The sequence below is a fragment of the Saccostrea echinata genome, unplaced genomic scaffold (genome assembly GCF_033153115.1).
Source record: "Saccostrea echinata isolate AGI-Se365-2 ecotype Australia unplaced genomic scaffold, CSIRO_AGI_Sech_v1 ptg000051l, whole genome shotgun sequence".
NCBI lineage: Eukaryota > Metazoa > Mollusca > Bivalvia > Ostreida > Ostreidae > Saccostrea > Saccostrea echinata.
The window spans coordinates 2,231,188-2,252,367 of record NW_026889800.1 but is presented as its reverse complement, the minus strand read 5'-3'; the positions used below and the strand labels follow the sequence as shown (position 1 = coordinate 2,252,367).

At 35.8% G+C, this 21,180-nt stretch overlaps 1 protein-coding gene across 2 annotated transcripts; it reads right to left on the bottom strand.

Moving 5' to 3' along the window:
• Positions 1-18,588, bottom strand: LOC133203684 (complex I assembly factor ACAD9, mitochondrial-like). Of its 2 annotated transcripts, XM_061339456.1 has the most exons (18): positions 18,323-18,588; positions 17,341-17,431; positions 16,861-16,962; positions 15,486-15,592; positions 14,685-14,785; positions 12,707-12,854; positions 11,312-11,414; positions 10,069-10,142; positions 9,743-9,818; positions 9,110-9,180; positions 5,662-5,781; positions 3,895-4,023; positions 3,552-3,631; positions 3,022-3,181; positions 1,672-1,749; positions 1,434-1,562; positions 576-648; positions 1-307 (listed from the first exon to the last, which is right to left on the bottom strand). In XM_061339456.1, the coding sequence occupies exons 1-18, from the start codon at positions 18,566-18,568 to the stop codon at positions 207-209; spliced, it is 1,989 nt and encodes a 662-aa protein (XP_061195440.1). In that variant the 5' UTR covers positions 18,569-18,588; the 3' UTR covers positions 1-206. The 2 variants fall into 2 exon arrangements, with proteins under 2 accessions (XP_061195440.1, XP_061195441.1); XM_061339457.1 differs by lacking the exons at positions 1-307; positions 576-648; positions 1,434-1,562; positions 1,672-1,749 and adding an exon at positions 2,175-2,309.
• Positions 18,589-21,180: the final 2,592 nt, after the last annotated feature.

Below are 21,180 nucleotides of genomic sequence, written 5' to 3'. Positions count from 1 at the left end.
AAAAAGAACATCATTTTAATAACTTATATATACAAATACAAATGTCTTATTTTTTTGTTTTCCCTCTATATATCACAGTTTTCAAGAGAAATGAAGTCTTCATAGAATGCTCATTCACTCACTATCCCTGAAAGTTTTATTTGAATGGCCAGTAAGATAAATCATTAAGTAGGTCACATGACCAGAAGGTCACATGACCAGATGCTTCACCACATTCTCTCCAGGGGATGAGCTGCCGCGTAGCCACCATGTTTAAACACAGCCTGAGCGATGTGCTCATAATTCTCTGAATTGTTTTTCACTGGACCTGTTTTTAGAAAAAAAAAATGCATAAATTTAAATATTTCAAGAATATATCATGCAAACAACACTGTTCCTGTTGGTAAGAGATCAGAAAGAGTGACGATTAAAATATTACATTTAAATCTGTTCCACAAAAACTTACAGACGTTATATTGAAAAATGGTGAAACTAGATTAATAATCATAAAATATCTCAGGAAAAATAAGAAAATTTAGATATAGAGAGTCAAGAACAATTTATCTCTCTGTCCAGATTATTTATGTCACACTCACCATCATAGATTTCTTTTACGTTTGTTTGAATTCTCTTCACAGCATCTTTACAAAAAGCCTTTGTCAGAAGAATCTGAAATAGCAAATGGAATGAACTACATAAAGACATCTAAAAATCATTAGATGTTTCAGGATCAAACCAATTTTTTTTAGTTTATCCTCTTCAGAGGAAGAGATGGAAATGATAATTTTGTTTTAAATCTGTTTCTCCTGGATGTTTTTTTTATAATAATTATTTGCAATTTTCTTGTCCCCCTTTTTTTTAATTGAAAATTTCAAGAACTTTTTCACAAAGTGACATGGTCATTAACAAAATGTTATTTTTGTTTGTTTAAGGTTGAACAGCAATAATACAGCAGAATTTCCTCTACTTTATGAAGTTTGAGTACTGCATCCCTAATTACCTCATGGTCCTCGTTCTGGAGCCCCAGATAGATTAGATCAGTTAATACAAGCCATCATTACCTCATAATATGTGTTTTGGGGCCCCAGACAGTTCGATCTATTACACTGACAAAGCTAATTTAGTGCCAAATAGTTGTTTAAAAATGAACAATTATAGACTGGGTCATTAGACAACAGCTGTTTTGTTTGAACCTTGAAAAGATCTCAGCCTGTGGCTTCGGGCCACATATCCTTCTTGGGTCAAATAAAACAACTGTCGTCCTTGGACCCAGTCAATAATTGTATACTTATCTATTAAATCTCCTAACATAAGCAGTCATTACATCATGGTCTGCATAATGGAGCCCAGATACTGTGATCTATTAGATAGGCTAATACAAGCTGTCATTACGCCATGGTCAGCCCCAGAGAGCATGATATATAATATCGGCTAAAAGAAGCTGCAATCATTACCTCATGGTCCGCATTCTGGAGTCCCAGACAGTATGACCTGTTAGATCGGCTAATACAAGCTGTCATTCCATAGATATCTATCACAATGTTGGCTACTTTCGCAAGGTCCATCTGGGCATTCACTATGTCCTGTAAGTGAATTATGAGGGAATATATTATGACAGTACAAAGCAATGGTGAAACTCGAATTACATTAGTTGATATATTTCTGATTGTACGATCTGAAATGAAGACTTACCTTTCCATGTGTCACCAGAAGATGCTCTACAACATTCTGAAAAGCTATGGTACAACCCTCTAGATACTGGGCCTCCAGCTGAAATCATATCATTAATACTAACATTCTGAAAAGCTATGGTACAACCCTCTAGATACTGGGCCTCCAGCTGAAAGCATATCATTAATACTAACATTCTGAAATGCTATGGTACAACCCTCTAGATACTGGGCCTCCAGCTGAAAGCATATCATTAATACTAACATTCTGAAATGCTATGGTACAACCCTCTAGATACTGGGCCTCCAGCTGAAATCATATCATTAATACTAACATTCTGAAATGCTATGGTACAACCCTCTAGATACTGGGCCTCCAGCTGAAATCAAAGCATTAATACTAACATTCTAAAATGCTATGGTACAACCCTCTAGATACTGGGCCTCCAGCTGAAAGCATATCATTAATACTAACATTCTGAAATGCTATGGTACAACCCTCTAGATACTGGGCCTCCAGCTGAAATCAAAGCATTAATACTAACATTCTAAAATGCTATGGTACAACCCTCTAGATACTGGGCCTCCAGCTGAAAGCATATCATTAATACTAACATTCTGAAATGCTATGGTACAACCCTCTAGATACTGGGCCTCCAGCTGAAATCAAAGCATTAATACTAACATTCTGAAAAGCTATGGTACAACCCTCTAGATACTGGGCCTCCAGCTGAAAGCATATCATTAATACTAACATTCTGAAATGCTATGGTACAACCCTCTAGATACTGGGCCTACAGCTGAAATCATATCATTAATACTAATGTTCTGATAATGTAATTTTCTGTTGAACCTTTACTGTAAATAACATTTTTAAATTTACAAAAACTTTATTTTTGCATAAATACCAGTAACGCTCTGCTCACTGAAAATTATTTTTTTAACTTGTACAATTGAAGACTATGTAGAACAATAAACAAACTCGTAAAATTTTTTTCTTGCTTATACATAGAAATATAAAAAAAAAATAAAAATAAAAAATCATCTCAGGAAAATAAAGATGTAACAAAATTTTTGTGATCTACAGTATACCATCACTTGTTTAGGGAAAAAAAATTGCATATATCTCATATGTTCACGATTGTACTATATCATGTGTTGAGTTGAACTTGTTACATGATAATTATTTTATTTTCTTGATGTTGATTTTTATTTTATAAGAATGTCTTTAAACATGACTTGAAATTCCTCTACAGATGAAGATGGACCTTGAAAACGTTACACAGCTGAGGCCAAAAAAACATTTAGCGACTGGTCACCTGAGTGACTAAGAGTCACTAAATTAGTGACTTGATGAAATGTACTAATCTACCTGTAGTGTGTTGTGTAGAGATGAAGGAAGCTGGAGTGTTGATTTCTGTGGTTGTGGGATTAATATTGTGCTTTCTGGTTTCTTCTTTAATTTCTGCTTTAATCCTTTCTTGAACATTTTCCAGGCCACCCCTGGGTTCTGCCAAGGATTTCTTAATACCCTTAAAATAAAAAAAAATAATGATAAAAGAATCAGAATACAATGTATTATTATGGTGAAGAACAGCCTACATCATGCTTGTACAATATGCATTTCATACAGCTCCACAGCAGTATTTTTAAAATGATGATATACATACACTTAACATGAAGCAAATAAAAACTAATGCAATTCTCTCTGGGGGGAAAATATATCTACACTGGGAAAATCACAATGTCAGATTGAATTTACATGTACTTTGTCTCACTCATTTAAATTTTACTGAATTAAAAGTGCAATTACAAGAAATCATTGAATATTAAAACTACTATTCAGAATAAAATTTGTATATTTATGAGTAAATAACCCAGTGAAAGAAAATTTAAAATTACTTGAGAGCCTGTGTTAATTCTTTTCCTGCATACTTCATTCCTTCTAGAGCAACAAAGAGTCGCAGAATCTCATTGGTGCCCTGAAATATTTTAACGAATGATCATACTTAAGCTGAACTTGGGGTTTTTTTTCATCTCACTTTTACCTGCCTCAGACACTAGGTAAGTTTACCTGTCTATTTGACTAAAGCCATTTACTTGTGGTTTCATTAGTAAAAAATTATCAGTTAATATCTTTACTTGAAAAGTTAAATTTTACACCTGACCAAGTGTTCACAAACTAATAAAATACATATTTTGCTCTGCTTTCAATAAGACAATGACCTTGAATCTGAGTCCATACCTCAAATATCATCAATATGCGCCCATCTCTGAGATAACGCTCATAAGGGTAATCCTTCATGTAGCCGAGTCCTCCCAGAATCTGTAGACACTCATTTACACATGTCCAGCATCCCTCAGAACTGAATATCTACAATGTTCAACATAACACTTATTTACACAGTATCTACAATGTCAATTTAACACTTTTACATCTGCAACTAAATACATACAATTTCAATATAAGTATAGATGATCTGTCCCTTTGCTTTTTATCTGTTGCAATCCTGTCATGAATTCCTAATTTCCTAATCTAGCTACCAATGTCAAACAGCTACACCTCACCCTGCATTTCAGATAGAGACTTTAAATTTCACCTTATTACTAGTTTTTCAGACCCTGCCTGTAAGATAGAGACTCTCAGCTATATACTACTTTCTCTGTTGTTCTGATTCTGCCTGTAAGATAGAGACTCTCAGCTATATACTACTTTCTCTGTTGTTCTGCCCCTACCTGTAAGATAGAGACTCTCAGCTATATACTACTTTCTTTGTTGTTCTGACCCTGCCTGTAAGATAGAGACTCTCAGCTATATACTACTTTCTTTGTTGTTCTGACCCACCTGTAAGATAGAGACTCTCAGCTATATACTACTTTCTCCGTTGTTCAGACCCTGCCTGTAAGATAGAAACTCTCAGCTATATACTACTTTCTTTGTTGTTCTGATTCTGCCTGTAAGATAGAGACTCTCAGCTATATACTACTTTTTTTGTTGTTCTGACCCTGCCTGTAAGATAGAAACTCCCAGCTATATACTACTTTCTTTGTTGTTCTGACCCTGCCTGGAAGATAGAGACTCTCAGCTATATACTACTTTCTCTGTTGTTCTGACCCTGCCTGTAAGATAGAAACTCTCAGCTATATACTACTTTCTTTGTTGTTCTGACCCTGCCTGTAAGATAGAGACTCTCAGCTATATACTTCTTTCTTTGTTGTTCTGACCCTGCCTGTAAGATAGAGACTCTCAGCTATATACTACTTTCTCTGTTGTTCAGACCCTGCCTGTAAGATAGAGACTCTCAGCTATATACTACTTTCTCTGTTGTTCTGATTCTGCCTGTAAGATAGAGACTCTCAGCTATATACTACTTTCTTTGTTGTTCTGATTCTGCCGGTAAGATAGAGACTCTCAGCTATATACTACTTTCTCTGTTGTTCTGACCCTGCCGGTAAGATAGAGACTCTCAGCTATATACTACTTTCTCTGTTGTTCTGACCCTGCCGGTAAGATAGAGACTCTCAGCTATATACTACTTTCTTTGTTGTTCTGACCCACCTGTAAGATAGAGACTCTCAGCTATATACTACTTTCTTTGTTGTTCTGACCCACCTGTAAGATAGTGACTCTCAGCTATATACTACTTTCTCTGTTGTTCTGACCCTGCCTGTAAGATAGAGACTCTCAGCTATATACTACTTTCTTTGTTGTTCTGATTCTGCCTGTAAGATAGAGACTCTCAGCTATATACTACTTTCTCTGTTGTTCTGATTCTGCCTGTAAGATAGAGACTCTCAGCTATATACTACTTTCTTTGTTGTTCTGATTCTGCCGGTAAGATAGAGACTCTCAGCTATATACTACTTTCTCTGTTGTTCTGACCCTGCCGGTAAGATAGAGACTCTCAGCTATATACTACTTTCTCTGTTGTTCTGACCCTGCCGGTAAGATAGAGACTCTCAGCTATTTTTGTTGTCTGACAATGTAACAGTTAGGTCTTGCTGTTCTGACCTTAACAATGGCAGCCTCCAATGAGACGTCAGGTTTCTCGTGTAGGTCCAGCGTTCCTGCTGTCAGATAAGCCATGCTCTCCATCGCGTACGTCGTAATCGTCATCTGAGCAAACTTCTCCTGGAAACAAACATCAGTAATTAACTTTTTTATCAATAAATTGATTCATTAGACATTTTCATCCCTTTTTTGTTTTTTTTTTGTATATATGTGTATTAATAGCTCCCTATGTTTTTATAAGTTTACATGTAATATGTTAAAGCTTTATCCCTCTTTTCACTAATATTAAAGTTTGTTTCTAATGAGTTCCCAAATGAAGTTTAATTAAGGAATGTTTTTAAGTTTTTTGTGTGTAAATCACACAGGCTTGTCACGTAGGCATATTTCATGAAGCACTAGCACGCTTCATGAACAAGAGGCCCAAGGGCCTTAACGGTCACCTGAGTATCATACAACAATTTAGAGAATCCATAGAGTATAAAATGAACTAAAAGGTGAACCTTTGTTGCCCAAAAGCAAGAAAAATAGGGTGATCAGGATCAACAAAATAATTAGTCTAGTATTCATTAACAGTTCATAAATTAGGTTCTAATCTCTTCCCCATTTATCACTCTCACCATAAGTATATTAACAAACTATCAGTGCCTCTGTACTATTTCAATTCCTTGTTGAAATCTCTTACATTGGCCTCTCTTGGTCTTTGATGAACATTTCATAAGACAAGTTATTTTTGTCTGATTTTTTTTTTTATCTACTACTTACATGTCTACCTGATCATTAAAACTAAGAAAGTACTTTTTGTATTATACAATAACAATTCTTGCATAATTCTCCTATTCTATTAACCTTTCAAGTACATTATTTACAGTGATTAATTATCAAAAGTAAATGGCAAAGGGGAATAACTCCTCTCAGTAGAATACAAATTAATAGAGCCCTGGACAGGACCAGAACACTTGAACAAATGGTCCAGATGTTCAAAAATCTGGTAAGAATACCCTTCCTTATTAAAACTTTTACTCTTTTTGCCTCTGATATGCCCAGGTGCAGAGAAGATTTTTAAAGAAATAATGCATTTTTACTACAGATTCACTATATTCACTATATTATCAATAGAGCACCTCCCCCCCTTCTCCCCACTGAGAAACACCAGAGCCTCTCACCCTGGGACCAGAAGTTTGCTCATCATAAGTAATCACTTTGTTTGTCTGCTTAACACTAAGAGCAGACAGGATTATTTAATAGAATTAATGCATTTTCACTATATTATCAAGAGCCCCACCCTTACACCAGCACATCTGACCCAGGGGGTCATGAAATTCACTACTCTGGAAGAAGCACTCTTGCTCATCATAACTATACACTTAGCTTCTTTGCTTTTTAACCAGAATATTTTCAAAGAAATTTTGCTTTTTCGCTATATAATCAATAGAGCCCCCCCCCCCCTTTTCCCCAGAACCCTTGATCCTGGGAGCCTGAAATTCACAATTTTGGAAGAGGCATCCTTGCATATCATAACAATGTATTTAGTTTATTTAAATAATACCCAGGGGCAGAGAAGAAGATTCTCAAAGAAGAAATTCTCAAAGAAATAATTCACCTTCACTATAGGATCTACATAGCCCCACCCTAGCACCAGAACCCCTGTCCCTGGGGCCATGAATTTAACAATTTTGGAAGAGGCATCCTATCATAACAATGTATTCAATTTGTTTAAATAATAACCAGGAGTAGAGAAGAAGATTTTCAAAGAAATTTTGCTTTTTCACTATATAATCAATAGTGCCCCCCCCCCCCTTTTCACCAGAACCCTTGACCCTGGGGCCATGAATTTCACAAATTTGGTAGAGTCAGCCTATCATAACTATGTATTTAACTTGTTTAATTAATACCCAGGAGTTGAGAAGAAGATTTTCAAAGAAATTTTGCTTTCTCACCATATAATCAATAGAGCCCCCCCCCCCCCTTTTCACCAGAACCCTTGATCCTGGGGCCATGAAATTCACAATTTTGGAAGAGGCATCCTTGCATATCATAACTATGTATTGAATTTGTTTAAATAATACCCAGGGGCAGAGAAGAGGATTTTCAAAGAAATAATGCACTTTCACAATATGATCTATATAGCCCTGCCCTAGCACCAGAACCCCTTACCCTGGGGCAATGAATTTCACAATTTTGGTACAGTCACTCTTGCTAATCATAACTATGTATTCAATTTGTTTAAATAATAACCAGGAGTAGAGAAGAAGATTTTCAAAGAAATTTTGCTTTCTCACCATATAATCAATAGAGCCCCCCCTCCCCCCCCACCTTTTCACCTGAACCCTTGACCCTGGGGCCATGAATTTCACAATTTTGGTAGAGTCACCCTTGCTTATCATAACTATGTATTCAATATGTTTCAATAATACCCAGGAGTAGAGAAGAAGATTTTCAAAGAAATAATCCACTTTCACAATATGATCTATATAGCCCCGCCCTAGCACCAGAACCCCTGACCCTGGGGCCATGAATTTCACAATTTTGGTAGAGTCACCCTTGCTTATCATAACTATGTATTCAATTTGTTTCAATAATACCCAGGAGTAGAGAAGAAGATTTTCAAAGAAATAATGCACTTTCACTATATGATCTATATAGCCCCGCCCTAGCACCAGAACCCCTGACCCTGGGGCCATGAATTTCACAATTTTGGTAGAGGGCTCAATGCTTATTACAATCATGCCAACAGTTTGACCCCTTGTTGTCCAGGAGTAAAGAAGAAGATTTTTAAAAATTGCATTAATTTTGGTGGTTTTAGCCCCACCCCTCAGGCCCCAGGGGGGCAGGGACCATGAAATTCACAAATTTTGTTCCCCTTCACCCATAGATGCCATATGCAAAAATTGGCTGAAATTGGTTCAGCGGTTTTAGAGAAGAAGCTGAAAATGTTCAAATGTTAACACACGACGCACAACGCACGACGGACGACGGACGACGACGGACGACGACGGACGAAAACGGATAGCAATAGGTCACCTGAGTGACTCAGGTGACCTAAAAATATATGCCTACATGCAAGTCTGTGATTTACACACCAATAATTCACACTAAACTTAAAAACATTCCTTATATTTACGTGAAATGTTCAAAACCACCAAAAATATACTTGATGTTTGAATTATTCGCTGCCCTATATCGTTACAATTTTATCAACGTCTCTGTGGCTCAGTGTGATGTCACTTTAGAGCGAGTCCAAAATGAGAGTTATCTCCCTTATCAATGAACCATAATACAATAAAATGAAATCAAAATTTTACATAAAGTTCAACATTTCTGTAAAGATGCAGTCTTTCTGAGAATACTTATTTAAACCTTATTTCAATGATCATTTCATTATGTTGATGTGTACTACTGGACTGATATATATGCACACACATTCAAATCTAAAGTTCTCTCCCTTTACCTGAATCAGACCAAACTCTGAGAGTGGGGACCCAAACTGTTTCCTTGTGACAGCATGCTCACATGTCATTCCTGTCAAAGTATAACAAGAACTTGTCATTTCAGAATGGATGACTTTCATACATGTGTAATTGGGAGTAAAATTTGGTCTCTGAGTTATTTTCCTGCATAAAATATCATATTTTTATCAATTTTCTTACATATATGAATATAAATATAGTATTTCCTAGAATGATAAATTGACCGATATTGATTGAGGTGTATGTTACTATATTTAATCACCAATAAACTGATGGATCATTGTGGTGTATGTTACTATATTTAATCACCAATAAATTGACTGATCATTGATTGAGGTGTATGTTAATATATTTAATCACAATAAATTGATCGATCATTGATTGTGGTGTATGTTACTAAATTTAATCACCAATAAATTGATTGATCATTGATTTAGGTGTGTGTTACTATATTTAATCACCAATAAATTGATTGATCATTGATTGAGGTGTATGTTTCTATATTTAATCACCAATAAATTGACTGATCATTGATTGTGGTGTATGTTACTATATTTAATCACCAATAAATTGACCGATCATTGATTGTGGTGTATGTTACTATATTTAATCACCAATCAGCTTTTTGAGGATTCCAGCCCCTGAACTTCCCATGCTGAATCGACCACTGTTTAAAATATTCATGGCCACCTGAAATTTTTAAAATCATTTTAAACTTTCTTCTAAAATTCTTTTACTCTGGTGTTTCTTATTTTCTAACTAATATATCATTTAGATTATAATGAAAATATTGCATGTTTGATTTCTCTAATATATGACTTTAAAAGGCTTTTTAAAAATTCTCATTTAAAAGAAATATAAATAGCTTTTTTACTTAACTTGGAAGTTAAACAAATCAGACCCTAATTTTTTTTAGTAGACTACTTCACTTATCACTGACCTTGAATCCGCCACCAACCTCACCAAGGACATTCTCTGTGGGAACAGGGGTGTTCTCAAAATGAACTTCGCAGGCTGTTCAATAAAATTTATAATGTGTAATTGGTCATTTGTAATATACATAACATTGTATATAAATGTTTACATTAAAAGAGGCTACACTTACAGAAATGATACAGTTATTACCGGTATTCCAAGATTATTTCTGGAGTGACTCCGAGTTATTTCTATCTGGATTGCTCACTATTAGATCCAGGATTATTTCTGGAGAGACTCTGAGTCTCTGAGCTATTTGTATCTGGATTAATCACTATTAGATCTAGGATTATTTCTGGAGTGACTCTGAGTCTCTGAGTTATTTGTATCTGGATTAATCACTGTTAGATCTAGGATTATTTCTGAAGTGACTCTGAGTCTCTGAGCTATTTGTATCTGGATTACTCAGTTAGATCTAGGATTATTTCTGGAGTGACTCGGAGTCGCTGAGCTATTTGTATCTGGATTACGCACTGTTAGATCTAGGATTATTTCTGGAGTGACTCTGAGTTTCTGAGCTATTTGTATCTGGATTACTCAGTTAGATCTAGGATTATTTCTGGAGTGACTCGGAGTCTCTGAGCTATTTGTATCTGGATTACTCAGTTAGATCTAGGATTATTTCTGGAGTGACTCGGAGTCTCTGAGCTATTTGTATCTGGATTACTCAGTTAGATCTAGGATTATTTCTGGAGTGACTCTGAGTTTCTGAGCTATTTGTATCTGGATTATACTCACTGTTAGATCTAGGATTATTTCTGGAGTGACTCTGAGTTTCTGAGCTATTTGTATCTGGATTAAGCACTGTTAGATCTAGGATTATTTCTGGAGTGACTCGGAGTCTCTAAGCTATTTCTGTCTGGATTCCTCACTATTAGATCTAGGATTATTTCTGGAGTGACTCAGAGTCTCTGAGTTATTTCTATCTGGATTACTGTTAGATCTAGGATTATTTCTGGAGTGACTCTAGGTCTCTGAGTTATTTCTATCTGGAATACTCAAAGTTAGATCTAGGATTATTTCTGGAGTGACTCGGAGTCTCTGAGCTATTTCTATCTGCAGTGGAATACTCACTGTTAGATCTAGGATTATTTCTGGAGTGACTCGGAGTCTCTGAGTTATATCTGTCTGGATTACTCACTGTTAGATCTAGGATTATTTCCGGAGTGACTCGGAGTCTATGAGCTATTTCTGTCTGGATTACTCACTGTTAGATCCGCGGATCCCTAATTTATCCTCCGGTTTTCCACTAGTGACTCCACCAAAAGCTCGCTCCACAATAAATGCAGTTACTTTGTCTTTTTCCACACCCTTTTAAAAGATTTGTAGATAACATTTGTAATTCATAAATTATTTGTCAAAATGCTTGTTTTATTTCATATCAGAAAATATCAAGACAGTTTACATCAAACATTTAAACACAGTAAATAATTATTGATAAAAAAAGGAATTAAATGAAACTTAAAGGGTAAGCATATACATTAAACGTTGATTACTGGTGCAATACTGTACAGCAGGAAATTAACTCGCGGAGTTAATATTCGCTATATTCACGGAAATAAAAATTCCGCGAATTCAACATACAGTGAATAACTCTTTTAAAAAAGATAAGGATAAATTGAAATATTACTGTTATCTGTGATAAGATTCGATAACGCTATGTATCCCAGCAAGCATAAATGCATTAATTAATATTATACAGATGTAGACTTTCTTTCTAATTATGCGGGTGTACAGAACACTCACTAACACGTAATTGTTGTTTTTGTAAAGCTTAATTGATAAATAAAATTCTGACTAACATTTAATTCTGCCACTCAGTGCAGGTGCGATGTAAGTACCTATAAGGCATGCATTGTTTCATTTCATCCGTGCATATCAATCAGTCTTATTACCTTTAATCTAGGCAATTACATAGTGAAGAAAACAGTGCTTTGCTTTTTTATATCAATGTTAATAGATTTGGAAACGACTTAAAATCACTTGAATAAATCACTTGAGCATAGACTTGTACGTATTTCAAACATACTTATTAAAAAAACAAAGAAAAAAAAAACAAGGGAACGAAAGAAAAATATCTGAATGCGTAACATGGTAAATCGCCGTTTTGACTTAAAATCGGTGTTTCCTTATGCGGATCGGATTTAGAATAGAAACAATATGCAAAGAAAATACTTGCAGTCCTGCAAAAAGTTTTTGTATAATTTCTCCTTTCCGCTAATTCAAACAACCGCGATTTGCTACAAATTGAACAAATCGCGATCTTTTCTGACAGCGATTTTAACCTGCTGTACGGTATTCTATTTTTACTGCGTAACTAAAGTTTCAGTGCCTAGGACTCTAAAAATGGACACATAAAGTATGTATTCAGTAGACACCGCTACATTACCATACCTTCCATTTAAAGTTGACATTTTGATTTCAATAACAGGTTATATTATGAATGAATCTACTGTTTTAAAATTCAGCATTTTTTAAAATTTCTGTTTGTGCATACAAATTAAACAATTTTGGATTAATCCTTTTTTTTCAAAAAATTTAGATATCTCACATCAGAAAATGAACTAAAATGATTCTGATAAGTAGATAAAATCTACACTTACATCAACCATGACTTTTGTTTTAGCAAACACAGTAAATATATCTGCGATTCCTCCATTAGATATCCAGATTTTTCCTCCGTTCAATAGAAATGTCTTTCCGTCATCTGACAGTGTACCTCTGGTCTGAATGGAGGCCGCATCACTGCCACTGATGATAGAAAAAATAGCATGCAAGAAATTAACTTCTTTAATAACTTTAAGTATGTTCATATATGTCTTAAATGTCTCACCAAAAGAACAGTTGTATTGTAACATAAATAGAAATGTTGTGGGGTTTTTTTTGTTCGTTCAAACAAAATCCTAAAATTGAAATGCTTTCACTGATTATCTGTAGATAGAACTGTATGAGGTAACCATTTAACAAATTCAATAAAATAAACTAAAAGTAAAAAGAGAGAAATGTAATTGAAAGTTTAAGGAAGCTGAACTCAAGGATAATTTTTTGGACACAACTCAACCGGAGTATATTTATTTGATAAAAATATCTTGAACAGTTTCATTAAAACAAATATCTGATCAGAAGAAGTGAGTCCAAGGTCATTAAGTCAAGACACAAAATTCTGATGCAATTGAATTGCTCTTAACTACACATATACCTATCATTAAGTACCTAAAGGGGTTTTCCGATAAAATATCTTGAACTGAACTAAACTTAACATAAGGAAAAGCAAGTTAAAAGTTGAAGAAAGAAATCTCTTGAACAGTTTTTTTTTATGGAACTGAGATTGTAGAATGAAGAAGATTTTTCAGAATCCCTCTGTCCTTCACTCACCTGGAGGGTTCAGTCAGACAGAAAACATCAGGATCCCTCTGTCCTTCACTCACCTGTAGGACTCAGTCAGACAGAAAACATCAGGATCCCTCTGTCCTTCACTCACCTGTAGGACTCAGTCAGACAGAAAACATCAGGATCCCTCTGTCCTTCACTCACCTGTAGGACTCAGACAGAAAACATCAGGATCCCTCTGTCCTTCACTCACCTGTAGGACTCAGACAGAAAGCATCAGGATCCCTCTGTCCTTCACTCACCTGTAGGACTCAGACAGAAAACATCAGGATCCCTCTGTCCTTCACTCACCTGTAGGACTCAGACAGAAAACATCAGGATCCCTCTGTCCTTCACTCACCTGTAGGACTCAGACAGAAAACATCAGGATCCCTCTGTCCTTCACTCACCTGTAGGACTCAGACAGAAAGCATCAGGATCCCTCTGTCCTTCACTCAACTGGAGGACTCAGTCAGACAGAAAGCATCAGGATCTCTCTGTCCTTCACTCACCTAGAGGACTCAGTTAGACAGAAAACATCAGGATCCCTCTGTCTTTCACTCACCTGGAAGACTCAGTCAGACAGAAAACATCAGGATCCCTCTGTCCTTCACTCACCTGGAGGGCTCAGTCAGACAGAAATGCTCAGACAGAAAGCATCAGGATCCCTCCGTCCTTCACTCACCTGGTGGGCTCAGTCAGACAGAAAGGCTTGGTCAGACAGAAAGCATCAGGATCCCTCTGTCCTTCACTCACCTGGAGGACTCAGTCAGACAGAAAGCATCAGGATCCCTCTGTCCTTCACTCACCTGGAGGACTCAGTCAGACAGAAAGCATCAGGATCCCTCTGTCCTTCACTCACCTGGAGGGCTCAGTCAGACAGAAAGGCTCGGTCAGACAGAAAGCATCAGGATCCCTCTGTCCTTCACTCACCTGGAGGACTCAGTCATACAGAAAGCATCAGGATCTCTTTGTCCTTCACTCACCTGGAGGACTCAGTCAGACAGAAAGGCTCGGTCAGACAGAAAGCATCAGGATCCCTCTGTCCTTCACTCACCTGGAGGGTTCAGACAGAAAGCATCAGGATCCCTTTGTCCTTCACTCACCTGGAGGGCTCAGTCACACAGAAAGCATCAGGATCCCTTTGTCCTTCACTCACCTGGAGGGCTCAGTCACACAGAAAGCATCAGGATCCCTCTGTCCTTCACTCACCTGGAGGGCTCAGTCAAACAGAATGCTGCTGTATGTTCTCCTGTGGCCAGCTTAGGTAAATATTTAGCTTTCTGTTCATCATTCCCAGCAATCAGAATACCCTGTGTAAATAAGGAGGAAAACTAAAATCATGTAGTGTACTAATATATACAAAATATCAGGTAAATAATAAATGATTTATTGCTTTTCACACATAGAAGATAAGATGTTCTAATTTGATAAGGAAGTCCATTATAAAGAGAACGGGTGTTTGTCTTTACTAAATAACTGAGACCAACACTGTTCTTTTTTTCTTTTTTTTGAATTTTAAAGAAATTTCAATATGTCTGACTTACTTCACATTAATGTCTGCATTTGATAATGAGAACTTATTTTACCTTTAAGTCGACAGAATTATTTAATAGATTTCATTTGTCAGCTACAGTACTGCTGGATACTTATTTTACCTTTCAGCTAAAAAACTGATAGGAATTTACCTCCAACAAGGCAACGGATTTGTGGTGACAGAGTTTACTTTTAAGCCAATGAACTGATGAGGACAGATTTTACCTTTAAGTCAGTGAACTGATTATAACAGATTTTACCTTTAAGCCAATAAACTGATGAGGACAGATTTTACCTTTAAGCCAATAAACTGATGGGGACATATTTTACCTTTAAGCCAATAAACTGATGAGGACATATTTCATCTATAAGTCAATTGACTAATGAGGACCTATTTTTCATTCAAGACAACTGAATGATGAGAACAGTTTTTACCTTTAAGGCTTTACCCAGTGAACTGATGAGGACAGATTTTACCTTTAAGCCAATAGATTGATGAGCTGCCAGTGTAACAGCTATTGACCCATCTAAGGCGGTGATCTCAGCCAGTCGGGCAAACTCAGTAGCATTCAGTCCAAGTCCCCCTAAGAATAAAGTTAAGAATAGAAATTTGAGTAAATCATAAAGTTACAAATAGTAATTCATATAAATCATAAAGTTACATATACCATAGCAATTTATGTAAATCATAAAGTTACGAATAGCAATTTATGTAAATCATTACAGGGGTAAACAAGTGGAAGATACATTTTACAAGTATACAAGAAAAAATGAAGCATTTATATCAAACATTTCCTTGTTACCACCATTATATTTAAATCATTACAGAGATGAAAATGAGGATAAATTAATCTTACAGGTATATTAGATAGAAATTCAACATTAATAACAATTTATAAATAATTAACAACTTGAAAGCTTAAAATATCGAGAATATATTCTATCAGTACATTTGAAAAATAACAATTTGATATTTATATAAAGTATTTCCTTGTTTTTATTGTGAAGAAAACTAACTGGAGTTAAATATAGGAAATGTATTGATAGGTCAGTTGAGTTAAAGTTACGGGGGTCAATCAAAAAATACATGTATGTAGACAATTTCTTTCATCATCATATTATTTTTACAAGATTTAAGATCAACACATAATGAAATTTTTATATGTAAAAACATTTATTATGTCAATGTGTGAGGTTTAATTTTATTTGATTAAATGGAACTCATTGTACTCAATATTTAAATAAAATCATCATGTTTTGTCACCATGGAGCACGGTACTCTGCTTTTTCATTTCATGCATGGTTTGTAATGTCTTACCCATTCATAAAAAAGTTTCCATAACACTTGACACCTAGTTTGCTAACAATTGCTCGAGTAACTTAAATTAGTTTGTTAGTGTTTTCTAATTCTTTACCACATTACTATGCTTTCACAAATTCCGCATGCAACAGGTGAAGTGCACATCATTTCCATGACATACTAACCTTTCTGACCAGATTTTTAGCTATAGTATTTCGTTTAAGCGACATTGATTATAGGTATAGACATTATAAAGTGCATTGATAGTAAATTACTCAATTTTGACCGTGCTTTGTGACCCCATTTTTGCTGTCATAAACTTCTAATGATTTTGAAAAATATAAAGATGTATTCAATTTTTTAACTCAATTTATTTGAATCTATTGTTAAAATATGTGTACCAAAAAAATGTGTACATAAAATACAACTACGAAATTTGATTATAATATGATGTGTAATAAAAAAGCTATAACAAAAGTCTACATATTTTTTGAATGACCCTCTTACGAAATCAATATCTTTTTGTTTGTGAATAACATTTACAAAACATACCATACTCCTCTGGAATCTGTTGTCCAAAAAGTCCAAGGTCTTTCAGACTTTGTAAAACATCATCAGGAATCTTTGCGTTTACATCAATACTTTTGGAATCCACTGAAAGGCAACCAAAAATTTCAGTCTTTATCAAGAAAACAAACAAAAGTCAATTAACATAGCTTTAATTTTATCTAAATTTCATGAATACAGCTGTTTACTTATATACCATAAACTGACATGTTTAATAATTAAATTTTACTATCATAGTTTTTAGAAATTCAGGAGGTTTCAAAAATTTGAAACATTTTATTTTTGAATTGAAAAATGATGGAACAAATTGATACAAAATAATCATCAAGCTTTAAGGACATAGATCCACCACTCATTAATTGATACAAAATAATCATCAAACTTTAAGGATACACACTCCTTTAGATCCACCACTCATTACGTAGATCCATCACTCATAACTTAGATCCACCACTCATTACTTACATGCCTCATTGAAGAATTTTTCTACTGGTTGAACCATTTGATTCAGATTCTCCAATTCTTCTTTGGTCATTTCAGGATAAATTAATGTCTCCTGTAAATAATGAATTTAGACAATATCAAAGCTCTACTGTATAATTCATTAATATGTATATGAACATTTGGACCAAGATAACTGCTCCTAGCTGGCAGTATCTCAAACAAAATGAATTAAAAATGAATTATAGCGAGTGCAGCGAGCGGCGCGAAGTACTGCCTGTCATTGCGAGCTCTTAAAGCAACGCTTAGGCAAAGAGAAAATTTAAACTTTGCACATTGATCCAAACGATTTTTTTTCCACAGTAACTTGTGGTCCCATGATGCTTTGCAAATTGCATTTCGCCGGAAACTACGTTCTCACGGTAGCAACAAAAGTTCAACAAAAAATAAAACCACATTGATTTAATGGATATTGTAGGAAAAAAAAAACCCAGTAGATTAAACATTCTTCATTAAAACTAGCACTGTTCAGGCTTCGATTTGGTAATGCAACTTGCATACGACGTCATGTGACGTCAGAGTCTAGATCGACGCACCAAATGTCATGTGCAGTTTGAAGGAAAACTGAATAGGCTCTCGCCCTAAAGGTTGCATTGCACCGTCAACATATTAATTTTAAATGGGGAAAAATATCTCGAAAGGTTATCTGCAAAACTTAGCACAATTAGATGCAGCAGCTAGCAGACAATGAATGGGACCTACTTTAAGTCTTCAAGTTGCAAATCACCAACTACATATTTTTAAGAGGGTCTTCCTTAGATGAATTAAACATTTATCATGTTTATATTTGTGTGAAAATAGCCAATTTTGAAGCCCAGCACGCTTGGAAGAGAAGAAAACTGTTTATAGTATTAGGCCTACTTAGAGAGTACACCTTACTGGTTACCTCACACCCCCCCCCCCCATGTTCAAAATTTTGAATCAAGGAAAAGAAGAAATATATTACTTTAGCAAACCTTCCAAGAAACAGTTCTCGAATGAAAGGTGTATTTGTCAACGGTCGACTCTTCTTAATTCGAGTTTCCTCTGTTTGCTTTTCGGTTACTTCTGCATCTGAGCCGCCTTTTGTCACTGACTGTGTGGAATAACATCTCAGAACTTTAGGACAGACAGAAGGGTCTTTACAATCTTTTAAGAAAAAACTAGGCCGCAAAGAATGCGCAAAAATCCTCTGAACTGGGATACGTAACATTTTCCGACCAAATTTCGGCTCATCGACGGCTGGAGGTATAATATGTATGCTGTTTTGGATCTCGTAACCAGCCTCTATAACCAGGCAGAGCGCATGCGTGAAATAAATTTCCATCGAGATCGGAAAACAGCAGAGAGGAAATTCGGAATATATAATGGAAACTAGTAATGCGGAATGATACTATAGTCAGATGCAGAAATTTTTGCATAATTCGATCAACTTTTATTTAAAAAAGCAGAAGAATAAATCAATCAACTTTACAGTTAGTTTTTATTTATTTATTTATTTATTTATTTATTTATTTATTTATTTATTTATTTATTTATTTATTTAATTTATTTATTTATCATTCTTATAATTAATTAACTAAGTAACTGATTAATTTATTAAAAAATATATATTTGTATTTTTTTTAAAATTCATTTATAACATTCTTTCCTTCATTTATTAATTATTCCATCCATTAATTAATTATCTATTAATCAATTCATTGATTTATTAATTTGTATGCATGTTTGTTTATTTATTTATTATTCTAATGATTAAGTAATTGCTTAATTCATCAAGAAGTTCATTTATTTGTTTGTTTATCTATTTATTATATTCATTCCTTCATTTATTTCGTATTCTATTTATTTATTTATTTATTTATTTATTTATTTATTATTTATCTATTTATTTATGCATTCATTTATTCGTATTTTTCTTTATTTTTTATTTCTTTATTGATTGATTGATTTATTTTTGCATTGATTTATTGATTTATTTATGCATTTATCATATATTTATGTATTGCCATAGTTTGTATACCATCACCAGGGTCTATATACCCATCACCAGGGTCTGTATTATCTATCACCAAGGTCTGTATACCCATCACCAGGGTCTGTATACCCACCACCAGGGTCTGTATTATCTATCACCAGGGTCTTTATACCCATCACCAGGGTCTGTATACCCATCACCAGAGTCTGTATACCTATCACCAGGGTCTGTATACTTATCACCAGGGTCTGTATACCTATCACCAGGGTCCATTTTATCTATCACCAGGGTCTTTATACCTATCACCAGGGTCTATATACCCATCACCAGGGTCTTTATACCCATCATCAGGGTCTGTATACCCATCACCAGGGTCTATAAACCTATCACCAGGGTCTATAAACCAATCACCAGGGTTTGTATACCTATCACCAGGGTCTGTATACCTATCACCCGGGTCTCTTTACTTATCACCAGGGTCTGTATACCTATCACCAGGGTCTATATACCTATCACCAGGGTCTGTATACCCATCACCAGGGTCTTTATACCTATCACCAGGGTCTATATACCCATCACCAGGGTCTGTATTATCTATCACCAAGGTCTGTATACCCATCACCAGGGTCTGTAAACCTATCACCAGGGTCTATATACCCATCACCAGGGTCCGTATACCCACCACCAGGGTCTGTATTATCTATCACCAAGGTCTGTATACCCATCACCAGGGTCTGTATACCTATCACCAGGGTCTGTATACTTATCACCAGGGTCTGTATACCTATCACTAGGGTCCGTTTTATCTATCACCAGGGTCTTTATACCTATCACCAGGGTCTATATACCCATCACCAGGGTCTGTATACCCATCACCAGGGTCTGTATACCCATCACCAGGGTTTGTATACCTATCACCAGGGTCTGTATACCTATCACCCGGGTCTCTTTACTTATCACCAGGGTCTGTATACCTATCACCAGGGTCTTTATACCTATCACCAGGGTCCGTTTTATCTATCACCAGGGTCTTTATACCTATCACCAGGGTCTATATACCCATCACCAGGGTCTGTATTATCTATCACCAAGGTCTGTATACCCATCACCAGGGTCTGTATACCTATCACCAGGGTCTATATACCCATCACCAGGGTCTGTATACCCACCACCAGGGTCTGTATTATCTATCACCAGGGTCTGTATACCCATCACCAGGGTCTGTATACCTATCACCAGGGTCTGTATACCTATCACTAGGGTCCGTTTTATCTATCACCAGGGTCTTTATACCTATCACCAGGGTCTATATACCCATCACCAGGGTCTGTATACCCATCACCAGCGTCTGTATACCCATCACCAGGGTTTGTATACCTATCACCAGGGTCTGTATACCTATCACCCGGGTCTCTTTACTTATCACCAGGGTCTGTATACCTATCACCAGGGTCCGTTTTATCTATCACCAGGGTCTTTATACCTATCACCAGGGTCTATATACCCATCACCAGGGTCTGTATACCCATCACCAGCGTCTGTATACCCATCACCAGGGTTTGTATACCTATCACCAGGGTCTGTATACCTATCACCCGGGTCTCTTTACTTATCACCAGGGTCTGTATACCTATCACCAGGGTCTATATACCTATCACCAGGGTCTGTATACCCATCACCAGGGTCTTTATACCTATCACCAGGGTCTATATACCCATCACCAGGGTCTGTATTATCTATCACCAAGGTCTGTATACCCATCACCAGGGTCTGTATACCTATCACCAGGGTCTATATACCCATCACCAGGGTCTGTATACCCATCACCAGGGTCTGTATTATCTATC